General features: G+C 37.9%; 1 protein-coding gene across 1 annotated transcript; it reads right to left on the bottom strand.

The window, feature by feature from the left end:
• Nucleotides 1–620: 620 nt before the first annotated feature.
• tmc2b (transmembrane channel-like 2b) lies at nucleotides 621–13,715 on the bottom strand. The gene is made up of 20 exons (XM_052103191.1): nucleotides 13,673–13,715; nucleotides 13,163–13,204; nucleotides 12,373–12,787; nucleotides 11,920–12,069; nucleotides 7,231–7,321; nucleotides 7,055–7,136; nucleotides 6,860–6,966; nucleotides 5,545–5,643; nucleotides 5,286–5,428; nucleotides 4,635–4,782; nucleotides 4,265–4,459; nucleotides 3,664–3,843; nucleotides 3,356–3,517; nucleotides 2,865–2,993; nucleotides 2,285–2,352; nucleotides 1,890–2,129; nucleotides 1,640–1,765; nucleotides 1,356–1,434; nucleotides 1,154–1,274; nucleotides 621–919 (listed from the first exon to the last, which is right to left on the bottom strand). Exons 1-20 carry the CDS (start codon nucleotides 13,713–13,715, stop codon nucleotides 681–683), a joined length of 2,859 nt encoding a protein of 952 aa, XP_051959151.1. The 3' UTR covers nucleotides 621–680.
• Nucleotides 13,716–14,165: the final 450 nt, after the last annotated feature.

Raw genomic sequence — 14,165 nt, 5'->3', positions numbered from 1 at the left:
CACAGGTTTTTCATTGTTGCGTTTTTATTATTATTTAAAAAAAAATTGCATGGATGTCATTTTGTGGCAATTTTCTGTTCACTACAGTTGATTTTACATGTAAGAAATGTGTAAAAATGGAAATGCAAATGTGAATTTTCTGTTTACATGTAACACATTGATACAAATATAAATGTACTGTATACATACAAATGTTCACATACTTTTTCTGTGTTTAGAGAATGTTAAGACTGTTTAAAAAATTTTTCAAAGCAATTGAGAAACACTGTAATATATGGAATTGATTACATGAATAAACAATCACAGATGTGTTCAACTAAATACATTTTATTACAGTAATATAGAGAACATATAAATACAAATAACGCCATAATATTTACAACTACAAAGCCTCCTCAGACAGTAATTTTAAAAGTAATTAAAAAAAAAGAATTTAATATGTAATATGACTGAATCAGCCTGACTTCATTAGGTTACACCAATGAACATCCTTTTAAGGGTTAGATCACGATGAAATAATTCAACTGCATTTTTAAAATGTTTACAGAGAACAATCTAATTTGGTTTGGGTTCCATATGTAATGTACAAATGAAACTCAATGACTGATAAATGTGGATGATTGTGATCAGTGTGCATATTAAGTGTGTGTGTGTGTGTGTCTATACACATTCTTCAATGACTATATTCGTGGTGGTGGTCCACCTCTCCCTCTTCCTGTCCCTTGACCCGGTGGAGGTCTACGGCCATTACCTGGGAGAGGCCCGGGTGGCCTGGGACCAGGTGGGCGAGTCACTGGTGCCCGGGGATTTGCCGAAGCCAAAGACACATCCTTCTGAACACGTACTCCATTCCCACTGGCTGCAGCACCGGGTTTTCCTGTCACCTTAGGTGATTTTCTGGGCTGCCCAGCTGGTTTCTCTGCAATAAAAATAAAGTGTTTATCCAAGGAACTTAAATTTATTTGTGAATGAAGACAGTTGCACACTCTTATCAAGTTTAAAGATAGTAAATGGGTTACAAGAGTTGAAAGACTCCTACAATGTTGGTGTGGTATGATCACCACCAGTAGGGGACAATATTTTTCAAGTGTACAAGAACAAGAGAGACACAGCAAAGTCATGACTAGTTAAACTAGATATTTATCTCACTAACCAGTCTCCTCAGCCGGTGGAGGTGGAATCAGAGTCTTGTTGGGCAGAAGATCCTCCAGGTCTTTCATTACCTGGTTGGTACTGTCCTTGTTGTTCCTCCTGTTCTTCTCCTCATCTCTTTGCTAATTGATAAGGGGGAAAAAATCAACTCACGCTGTTGATGTCAAACCAATTGATCAGAATTTATAAAGAAATTTACTAACCATTTGCATTTTCCGCTTTAAGTCCATGTTAGCATTCTGATATGCTTTGGACACAGCATTCAGGTAATATAAAGCCAACCTGTCAAGGAGCAGATAGATGGATGGATGGATGGATGGATGGATGGATGGATGGATGGATTGGATCGATTGGATGGATTAGATAGATTGGATGGATTGGATAGATTGGATGGATGGGATAGATTGGATAGATTAAATGTTAATTAGCAAGTAAATCATGCAAAATTTTACCTATAAGTAAAGGTAAAAGTTACGTGATAACTCACACCATGAGCAAGACTACAGAAATGATGAGGCCTGGATTGGACGCATAACTTAAGATGTCTCCCATAAAGGCAGGCAAGTCTTTCTGTATAGTCTCTGTGAGCACATCATACATCTTTTCTTTACCACTGTGGACATAAATAGTTCATTCACAAAGGGTCACATCTTTTCTTATTATATATTGCTCTGGATATTGGTGATGCACAGGAAAAATGAGAATGAACAATGCTTGTGTGTGTGTGCGGGTGTTGCCTGAATGGTCCGCAGTCAAAGGATGGTGACAGGGTCATGATAGAGTAGACCACAGGCATGAGACTCATGAAGAGGACGAGGAGGAGCAGTCCCATGTAGAAGTTATTAGAACGTGAGGCTTTAAACACTCTCTCATGTGGAACATTACAGGCCATCACTGCCCAACACTGGTAATACATGGAGCTCAACAAACGTAACACATTAATGCCCACCAGGCCAGGGGCGTAAAACGCACCCATCCTGAAACACACACACATTTCTATAATGTTGGGTATTTTCCATTGACTTCAATTGTTTTCATGCTGAGCCTGAGCTAATTATGTTTACTGCACCACTGACTAACATCATTACACTGTCAATGACTTAGATGCTGCCTTTTCAGATGTTTTTCTTACCAGATCATTCCCTGGTTGAATACGAGCCCAAGTACGTTACCACTGATATCAAACTCTGCATAAGATGGCTGCAGAAACACAAAAATGCACACACATGTGGATAAATGTCTGTTTGCATTAAGGACAACCATAAAAGATGTCACAGTAAAAGATACCCCCCTCTCTCTCTCTCTCTCTCTCTGTAATTAAGTGCCCTGAATGGTGTATTATGTCTCTCTGTGACTCTGGTTGTAAAGCAGCCCTATCGCCTATCCTGACACCTCTCATCGTGTTCAGTTGACCTCGGATGAGTGAATAATATGTTACTGATACCGAGTGACAGGAAAATAAGGATGAGAGGCCATAGCCATATAGAGCACAGTCATTCCTCAGCATAAAAATATTTTTTTGTAAATATACCTTATACCGTTTACTTATTACAAGTTCCTGCTCTCTACCTTGTTCTTCATGTGGACATCTTAGCATTGCTAAACTAAAATGTGTGATTAGATGAGGTTATCCTGCTTTGAATTAGCGAGTTTGCACAGTGATCTTTAACATAAGAAACAGGAACAATAGCTGGGTGTGAGGATGAACTTACAAATCCGGCTTCCAGGTCCCAACACCAGCAATAGTTGAGAAATCGCACTATCACGGCCCGTAAGAAGTCCCCAATAAGAATAGTCAGATATGTCACCTGAATATCTGATACTGTGAGCTTCACAAACTCCTATGATTAAAATAAACAGTGAGACAATTACATTTTAAGCACATGAATGAAAATCATTTTCTGTTGCAACAGTTGTGAATGTTTGTCCTGACAGTGTGAAATTGACATCCACTTGGCCAAATGTGCGTAGTTTTGCGCAGAGGCGAGCAAATTTGCCAGTGCAAGACACTGTGGCAGGTGAACATCGGATTGACATTTGACAAAAAATACCAAATTAACTGTTTTTCAAATTAGCTCAAACCATCTCAGGTGTTGTTCTGAGTTTAATCCATGCTGTGGCTGGTAGGCTAAAAAGTTGATTTTGTACCCTGATTGTGATTGATATTGAAAATGGTGGTGATATTGGTGATGATAGAACTTACAATGCCAACTGCTGTCTCCCAGCAGGGCCCCCTGATGACATCAGCAGGGGCGATGTCTGGAGGGGGAATGTTTTCTGTAACATTGTGCTGTAAGGTGTAGTTGGCGTAGTATTCATTAAGAGCCCAGATTGTTTCGTTTCTGATCACTTTTTCATTTTCAAGCTGTGAACATAATTTAATATAATACCAGAAAAATGATTCACACGAAATGTACCAACTGATTGGTTGGTAAAATAAGGGCGCATCCCAAAACACTTCATTCAAGTAATATCACCCTTTTCTTATATTCATGAACATTCTAGTCATACCTTAGCATTGACCTCATCAAACAGTGCAAACAAGAAAGTGTAGAGGTTGCCCAGAAAGAGGGCAAAGATTCTGGCCAACTGCCACTTCAGTGCGATTCGGGGGTGATAGTCTTCTATCTCCGCTATAACCTCAAATAGAGGTGGGCATACCAAGCCCAACAGTGACATGACAATTTCAACCTGATGGGCGTAGAAAACATGGTATTAAAATGTTTATATATATAAAGCATTCTACCATCTTGAGGACATCTCATCATTATTTGGCTCTTACTGCTCAAATTTAAATGGTAAAACTCTGTCATCATTTACTAACTCATATGTTGTTCCAAACCTGTATGACTTTATTTCTTCTGTGGAAAAAAAGGAGATATTAGGCAAAATGTTAGTGACTGACAGCCTCAGTTCCCTTCCACTTTCATTGTATGGAAAAAGACCAGCGTTTACTTTCTTCAAAATGTCTCCTCTTGTGTTCTACAGAATAAATATCATGCAGGGTTGGAACAACAAAAAGGTGAGTAATTGACAACAGATTTTTATTTTTGGTTCAACTTTCAATTCAAATAAAAAACAGACACAATTTAAAGGTAACTTTACAGGGCACCTCATTTTTTTGAAGCCATGTCAATTCATTCCTGTCCTTTTTGGCAAAATCTTGAGATCTTTTGACGACAGCATAGATGAGGTATCCACTCCCACCTAAGCAGCACAGGATTAGAACGTTGGCTAAGACACGTAGAAATCTGCGCAGGTGAATGTTCTCATCCTTTAGGTTTTCCTGCTCATCCACTATAGATTCCTGGGGAAATAAAAAGAGAATACTCTGAACTTTTCCACCTTTTTCAAGTTCAGCCAATAAGATTAAACTTTATCAAGCCAGTCTTGATTTGATCAATCTGGTTGTACAGATAAGACGACTCTTTGACTCTGTCATATGGTATATCAAAGGCAGAATCCATGATGTTGTCTTTAACCTTGAAGCTTGTGGTGATGGAGGCATACTTGTTGTCAGCTGTCTCAGGGTTTCCTATAAGGAAATCCCAGCTCGTGAACAGCTTCCAGCTAAATGTGAAGGAACCTTCCTCTGCTCCATCTCCTCCCTCATTGGCATTTCTTGCCATTCTAAGAGAAGAAAGCAGGTGATTTGTTAAAGGGATAAATAACCCCAAAAACATGCCTGAACATGAGACACTGAACAAGCTTCTCTTGTGAACATACAACAAATGTAAAAATCTTCACTGAAAAATTTCTTTCGGGTTATTTCTCACCTAAACCTATTGTATGCCATAAAAGACTTGCATTATGATGCACAAGCTGCATGGACAACTTTTATGATGCTTCTTGGTGCTTTTAAGCATTAAAGTTGTTCATTTAAAGATATTTATGAAAAATGTTTCCAATTGTGTTTCCCATAAGAAATAAATTAATATGGGTTTGGAATGGCATGAGTAAGAGTAAATTATGATCAGAAATTTTATTTGGGGGTGAATTATTCTATTAAGAAAATAAAATTAGCCATTAAATCCACACCATCTACAGAAAAAGCTCTATGTAATTTGGAAAACATAATCATAGAGGGTTACTTTATCAAGTACAAAAGGTTTTGCTATGGTCATTAGACTCACGTTCTGATAACCACCATCAGACTGTAGCCAAATATCCCAACACCAACTAACAGATATGACAGAGGTTGCCGGAACTGCAGGAAACCAATGGTTCGCTGATCATTGTAGTAACCATAAAACAGAATGGAGTATGTGCAATAACCCTGAAAAAAAATACAATAATAATAATAAAATCTGCATGAATCAATAGTAACCTTACAGATGTTCAACATAGAAGCCAATAGATTTCTATGAGATAAATAATAACTGAAATCCTTACTCCAAACTCAAACAAGACAGAGAAGTCCATGGCACTGTCCTGCTCCGCTCTAGGGACTGTTTTTCGGGGTGTGGACCCATAAGGCATGCCCATCAGAACCTCCAGAGAGAGGGAAAATATTTTTAAAATGTACTCACATAAGATTTACTTCAGTCATATTTAGTGACCTAGAGTCTAGACAAAGATTTTTTATTCTGTGTAAGAGGGGCACAATAGGTGTTGCTAGGCCCTATTAAGGAGGGCTTCAGCCCCCCTAAAATGAACCTCAATCCCCTTAAAAATCTGTGACTCCACAATCAGCCCACAAATCTTTTAAACAGCGACAGCTGTAGCACAATTTTGAAGCCCAAGACTGCTTTGGTGACTTTTCCCCCGGTAAAGACTGACTATTGCCCAAGCCAATAGCATTGGAGTGCGGGCTGTGAAGAAGCATATCTTGGTGTGACCCACTGAACAAATGTGCTCCATTTTCCCATTTCCTGGACCTGAACAAGCGAGGTGTCTGTTGGCATTTAAAAGACCACCTACTGGCATAATATGTGATGTACAATAATGGTCACTGAACAAATAAGTGAACATATCTCCACTAATCTGTAGTCAGTAGTTCATTTTGTAAGAACGAGTAGTCTCAGAGAGTGATTCGTTCAGTTTGTGTTGACCATGCATTGCGCAACCTCCGTTCGTTTGTTACGTGAAAACCGCATAGGCGCTGTACAGGAAACAGAAATGATTAGTTCACCTTTCAACTCTTTTGGTCCGAGTTGTTCGTTTTTTTGTTCTTTTTGTACGCTATGCACATACAGCTGTCACGTTACAAAAGAACGAACGACTCAGACAAGAAGATTCCAGAGGTGAACTAATCATTTGTTTCTCATAATTTGTCATTGGCTGCATTATCAATTTTTCCTTATTGGGACTATAATAAAAGTTTGCGTAATTAGACGTGTTAGGGGTTATATTTTAATTTAATTTTACTCAAATGAACAAAATTACTTTAAAAAAGATTAGTTCATTTTGCTGAACAAGACTCAAAGACTTAAGTCAGTAAAATGATCTGATCTTCCCATCACTATTGAGATGGCAAGAAGAATGCAGGTCAGTCAAAAGCAGAGAGCCAATCATAACAGTGGGCGTTTACTGATAAGCCTTAAAGGAGAATCAGCACCAATACCAATACCAAGCCTCTTTGACAGAGGGTCCAGAATGAGGATTGAAAATGTGCACAACACTTTACTAATAAGTAAACCTTAACGATTATTTCAAATTAATAAAAAAGGCAAATCATGACCCTTTTATAGATTTTATCACATCTTACCTCAGGAATAACAACAAGTCCAAACACAAATCCAAAGAGTACAAGGTTAAGTCCATACATCCACCGAAGGAAAATGAAATAAGAGGCAACAGATGACCCAAAGTGACCTGTGAGAAAGAAACAGATGAGAGGACTGTCCTACATATATATAAGTAATCTTGATAAACAGATAATTAAATGTAGAGATGAACCGACTTTCAACATCTTTTATCCTACTCTCCCAGGGAATGCAGGCAGTCTTGAAGTTTTCAAAGTCTCTGTTAAACTTGATTAATTTCTGGAAACAAGGAAAGAATTATGGCAAAGTTAAAAACAGTAAGAGTTTAAAATGGTAATTAATTGGAACATATCATTATGGAATAGGTTTGTACCTTGGTTAACATGACTTTGAATGCATAGAGTCTCCTCCCTTTTCCTTTGCCTAATGCCCCTTCAAACTTCTCGACAAACTCCTGGGCTTCTCTAACAGTTAATACAAATTGAGAATTGTATTAAATATATAGTTCATCCAAAAAATGTTTTATTAAAGAATGTCATCCTCACCGTTCCCTTTCATTGTATGTCAAAAAGATGCAATGAATGCGAGTGGTGACTGTGGCTAAACATCTTTGTTTGTGTTCTGTAGAAGAACGTAAGTCTTGTTGGTTTGGAACAACATGAGGGTAAGTGAATGATGGTTTTAATTTGTGGGTGTATTCTTTTTACAGAAATTAGCTCAGCTTTAATTGACTGCTTTCTCACTTATACGCAGGGGTGTATTAACGCACAGGCTTATACAGGCTGGAGCCCAGCCCATGGGGCCCAATGTGAGGAGCACGTTTAAATGCGTTTGTTAACATGGTGACAGTGTGCAACCGTTAAAGACGCCATGTTGTGATTATTCAATGCACAGTATTGGCAGCAACACCCCCTTCAACAACTTGAAGGGTGCCTCAGCAGACCAGTGAGCCCATGGGCCCAGAGATACCTTAAAGCGCCCCAGCTTGTATGTTACAGTATCTTAACAAATGTGCAAGCATTTACTGTAGTTTCCATTTTAGATTTCAATGGAGCACCCTTTGTGTCATAGCTTTGCACACTGCTGTACATGTGTTCTGCATACATGTAGAACAGGGAAAGACCGATCCATTGAGCTATTGGTTGACTGTGCTTGTATTACGCAGTTAATCAGTATGACCATTCAGCAATGTGCAGTAAGCACCAGAGACAACACCCTGGAAAATATCATCTTTCACTCACACCCTACACACACTGTAGCCTGATCCTACGGCCAATTAACGAATTAATCAATGCATTATAAATGTGAATTTTGTGGACAAAATGGACACTGGATGAATTAATTCACTACAGTAACTGGTGGTGTGTGAGAGCTATGACAGGGCAAACATACATTACTTAATGTTTTAGGTGGGGTGAGATTTAAAAAGCATGGACATTGGACAACTTAGGAGATCTCAACATTAAAGGGATAGTTTAACCAAAAATGAAAATTCATCTTTTTTCCATACAATGAAAGTGAATTGTGACTGAGGCTAAAGGCCATACATATTTGGAATAAAATGAAGATTAATCAATTATGACTTAATTTTCATTTTTGGGTGAACATTTGCGTGAAGTCCACATAGAGAGGATTCTTAAACATAGTTTTCTAACAACTACAGCAATTGAATTGCAGTGTAATTTATGTAAACTTCCAAAACATTTTATTATAACCTGTAGTAGGTCATATCAACAGCTGTGAGGTGCTTTGGTAGACCTTTTGACCATGGCACTTTGTACAAGTGACCTCTAAAAGCAACTATGCCCAAACATGCATGCACTCAAGCAGAAACATCGGCATGAATGAAGCAGTGCGAATCTCATCATATTGTAACATACCTCTCACCTCTACCAGAGGTTGCCCCTCCAGAACTCCCCTAAAAGCTTTGCCAAATGAGTGTGATCTTTGTCTGGGGAGCGGACACTCACAACTCCAGTGCCCAAGCTACTGTTGCTTTCTTGGGTAGTGTGTCTGTCTCTACTAACTTCGTAGGGCAAATGTCCAAACTCTTACCCATACTGGTCTATTCCACAGGGCAGTCTTTTTAGAGAGTATTAGGCTTTCTGTGCTTATATTTAAATGTAAAGTTAGAGTTCACCCAAAAATGAATATTCCAACATGGTTTACTCACCCTCATATTGTTCCAAACCCATATTACTTACTTTCTTTCTTTTGTGGAACACAAGAGGAGATGTTAGGCAGAATGTTAGGGACTGACAGCCTCAGTCACTATTCACTTTCATTGCATTTTGATTTCCATTTAATGAAAGTGGATTGTAACTGAGGCTGTCATTTTGCAAAACGACTCCTTTTGTGTTCCATAGGGGGAAAATATAACTCAGGTTTGGAACAACCAACATGATCACACAAGAAACTGACATGATTTTAAAAGTCCATGTGCCCTGAAATCTACCGCATTCTGCCAAATTACTGAACACATTTCCTTCTAGCAGTACTGATACAAGTTGTGCGAGAAACTATGAAGACACATGGTCTGTCCCATGGGAGGCAAGAAGTAACTGCATTCACATAAACAATGGTGAATTATGTGGTTAATTAAAATTATTTTTTACGGCACTGACGTTTAGGTTTAGGGTTGGGGTTTGTGTTAGAGGTAATAAAATAAGTTTTCTGTTGACTGCATTATATCATTTACAAAAAAAATTGTACCTACTACTAATTAATCGCACAGATTTCTACATTTCTACATACATCAGAAATGTACTTGCAAGAAATTGGTTAGTCAACATTTATTTTAATTATTAAAAAAAAAAATTTTTAATGTTTGAAAGTTCATTTTTTTGGCGGGTTGAGTACTTAGACACATTTTTACAGGTATAAATCTTTGACTCAAGTACACTGTATGTTTACATGCCATAAAAAAGGTTGAGCAAAAAAAACATTTTCCAGGGCCTTTTTTAATAATAGGATCAGATGGGCAGATTCAATTCATATCGAGCTTTATTAGCAAGATAAACTTATGTGTACATTGCCAGTGCATTATTAGACACTATACATACTGATACAAAACAAATTCAATGCTGAAGTTTCAAAACTATTATTTACACTAGCTACCATTCAGTCTCTATCAAGCACACGCTGGGACTCTCTCGCACAGTTTCGCTTTTGACACTGGTTCAGATGACAGTGAGTGAGCATTTTCAGGTGATACGAATAGAGATGGTAGCTTGCCCGTATCTCTCCCACACCTGGCTCACCACTTGCGGATGAAGTTTCCATTCTCCGTACAGTACATCTGCTCCCATGTTAATTATGCACGGAACATGTGTCACGCGTAATTAATAAGTGTGTATTGGTCCACTGAGTGCACACAATCAGTTTCTGTGCTAGAATGTGCAGTCGAGTTGAGCGTGTACCACCCGAAAAATGTATCTATAGCAATTGTAGCCAGAGGAAGTGGGGGAAAACATTAGTCAAGTGTCAGGAAGTGGAAAAAAAAACAGGTATTAAATTAATTGCTTTAATTTTAAAAACACGTTAAACGGTTAACCACAGATTTCACTACAGATTTTTTATTTTTTTATTTCTGTCCATTAAAACAAATACTGTATTATAATATTTATTTATAATATAGTAAACATTTAACAAATGGGTTATGTCTGCTCTACTGTTTTTGTTTTATTTATTTAGTTTTTATAGCTGTAAAAACCAAATTAATAAATTATATCAGCAGTCCGGTTTGGCCGGTTGAAGATCTTGTTTGATGTATTGACTATGCATTTAAGAGCTGTACATTTTTATTGTGGTACTTTGGTGACAAGTTGGATGTATATATACAGTATATATATATATATATATACAGTGAGGAAAATAAGTATTTGAACACCCTGCTATTTTGCAAGTTCTCCCACTTGGAAATCATGGAGGGGTCTGAAATTGTCATCGTAGGTGCATGTCCACTGTGAGAGACATAATCTAAAAAAAAAAATCCAGAAATCACAATGTATGATTCTTTAACTATTTATTTGTTTGATACAGCTGCAAATAAGTATTTGAACACCTGTCTATCAATTAGAATTCTGACCCTCAAAGACCTGTTAGTCTGCCTTTAAAATGTCCACCTCCACTCCATTTATTATCCTAAATTAGATGCCTGTTTGAGGTCGTTAGCTGCATAAAGACACCTGTCCACCCCATACAATCAGTAAGAATCCAACTACTAACATGGCCAAGACCAAAGAGCTGTCCAAAGACACTAGAGACAAAATTGTAAACCTTCACCTGGCTGGAAAGGGCTACAGGGAAATTGCCAAGCAGCTTGGTGAAAAAGTTGGGCCGACCCACTGACCCGCTCGGTTCTCCCACTGGCCAGTCCGCCCCTGATCAGCCCCAAAGTATGTTGGCCCACCGAAAAAATGCACGGTGTGCCATATTGCCAGTCCAGCCCTGCTTGTAACGTAACTTAATGTTGCAGAAACACATATGTGTGACCCTACTCTTTGGGGCCCAGTTAAGAACTGTCACATATGTGTGAAGGTACGTATGAAAGGGCTAACAATTATTTGTAAATTTTCCAGCCCCATGAAACAACTTGCTTTAGGCACCACTCTATTGACATTTCACCCGAAAACTGGTGCTCCTCCATATTCCACCACTAGGGGCAGTGTTTCAAATTTAAGCACAGGCCGATTTAGCCAGCAAAACTTTATAACATTTTCAAGGTTGAAATTTACCTTTTTAAAAACAGTACACCATATCAGCCATCATTCAAACACATGCTTTCTCAAAAAACACCTATTTTTCACAACCAGGAATATGTAGCCAGTAACAACACCTTTAAACCTCAGTTTAAAGTACATCAAGAGATGTGAAGATTTAATAAAGCAGCATAACAACTTGTAAGCATTAATGAGGCAAAAAAACAAACAAACAAGAAACTCATGCTTAACAACTAAACATCAGTTGGCAAACACTACCTCTTAGTGTTTGCCAACAGAAGAACCGATAATATCATAAACACAGATTGAGAGATCAATAAGTGGAAGGAAATCCTTTTTACTTTAGGTACTTGAGTCTCCTCTTTATGCGCCAGGGTTTGTTCCGAAGTGTTGCAATCAGCTTTTTCTTCTCCTCCACCTCTTCTTTTAGTCGTGCCATATCTTCCTCAGACATAGACTCGTCATCCAAATCGCTGTCAGAGGATGAACTGCTGTAGAACAAAGCCGTCAGAGACCCCAGAGTCAGCAGTCCATACAGTCCAGTTTAACAGTAAAGTCCACAAGGATACTGGTGTTGTTTTGGTGCATAAAATGAATTCTAGTCAGCAAGAGGATAATGAAAAGCACTTCCAGAACATCAGTTGGAAGGCAAAGAATAAAAAAAGGGATGTCCACATACTTTGGGGCATGTAGTGTATATATTAGTAATGTACAGTATATACAGTACATATCACTTGCATATTGACAATCACAGCATATCTTTTACAGATGGTTAGAATTAGAGAATACTGCACCTGCTCTGTTTGCCTTTGTTCTTTTTCCTGTCCTTATCATTCTTTTCCTTTTCTTTCCCTCCTTTGCCAGCTGCTTTGCCATTCCTTTTCTTCTCCTTGTTATACTCATCCTCTTTGTCCTTCTTACTTGTTCCTTTTTTCCCTCCTTTTCTTGTATTTCCCTTCTCCTCTTCGCTCTCGTCCTCCGAGTCGTCTGTCTTGGCAGCCCTCTTTTTCACATTAACTGCTTTCTTTCTTCTACCTTTCTGCTCTTCCTCACTCTCCTCATTTTCCTCCTTCTTCTTCCTGCTTTTCCTCTTCCGTGGTGCCTCCTCCTCCTCTTCCTCACTTTCCTCACTATCTGCCGGCTTGTCTTTCTTTCCCCGAGCTACAGGCTTTGGTTTTCTCCTGCCTCTTGCTCTTTTATTTGAATCCACTGGAATGATATATGAAACATGTGTATATATTGACAAAATACTTATAGGGATAGTTCACCCAGAAATGTAATTTCTGTTGTCATTTACTCGTCATGTCGTGGCAAGCCCGCATGATTTTCTTTCTGCCGTAGAACACAAAGGGAGATGTTAGGCAGAATATTACAGACTGACAGCCTCATCGTCATTTACTTTAATTGTATGGAAAAAGATTAAATGAAAGTGAGTGGTGACTGAGGCTGTTTACATAATATTCTGCCTTGCATCACAAAATATTCAGTTTTGGGTAGACTATCCCTAAATAATAATTTTAAGGATTATGTAAAACTGTGTACATGACATAAATTTCTTAATTATATATAAATATTTAGACTTACCCTCACTTCCACTATCAAATTCTGCATCACATTCCATCTCAACTGTAACACAGACGCATATGCTTTATTAAAAAACCCATGTTTCATGATAACTCTTTTTGTTGTTGTATAATAGCCTCTTTTTCCACACCTGTCTGATTTCATATTAGAGCTAACTGCATTTTATGGCATATATTTCACATACTTTCTTTGCTTTGTTCACTGAAAAAAAAAAACATTGTATAATACATATAATCGTGGCACTTAAGGGCCATTATTCAAACACTGACTCAACAAAACCAGTGTTACACAATAGAAAATATGTGCTTTTCAGGATTAAAATAGTAAGCAACACCAACCGTTATAATATAGCTAAATGGTGAATAACTTAATCAGTAATGATTAGTTCCTTATTTCATCCACATGTAGATCTGAATATACCTGGCAAAGTTCACTAATCCACTTAAAATTATCCCAACAATACACAACTTAAATAAAAATGCATCGGAATGATTCTTGTCTTCTACTTACCATCATCCATGGTTATTTTAATATCATTTGTTTTGCGTGGCATTTTGCTGGCTTGAGTTGTCCTGTTTTTCAAACTTGTGAGGCATCTAGAGCAGATGATGATACACCCTGACAGTCAGATGGGTCTTTGTAACAGGTGTTCCACTCTTAAAAAAGGCATCAAATGTCTCCTTGACTACGGTGAATGGTAGTCAATATCTACAGCCCTACTATGAGAGCCAGTAAACAAAACACCAGTATAATATATGGGGCAGATAAAATAATCAGAGAACAATCAAAGTACTTTTCCAAAAGAACGTGATCCCTAAAAACACAAATAAGCCATAGCTTCCAATGTACTAAAATAATCCATTAATTAATGGGTTACTTTACTATTTTCACAGTTGGAAGCCAATAATCTCATGGCAGTTTCTGTATATGTCAAATAAAATTATGTGTCAACGCTATAATGTTGATTTACAGAAAGTGAGCTGAACGAACTTAAAATGCTCTC

Source organism: Xyrauchen texanus, chromosome 3, assembly GCF_025860055.1.
Source record: "Xyrauchen texanus isolate HMW12.3.18 chromosome 3, RBS_HiC_50CHRs, whole genome shotgun sequence".
Classification (NCBI taxonomy): domain Eukaryota; kingdom Metazoa; phylum Chordata; class Actinopteri; order Cypriniformes; family Catostomidae; genus Xyrauchen; species Xyrauchen texanus.
This window is presented reverse-complemented; position numbering and strand designations above follow the sequence as displayed.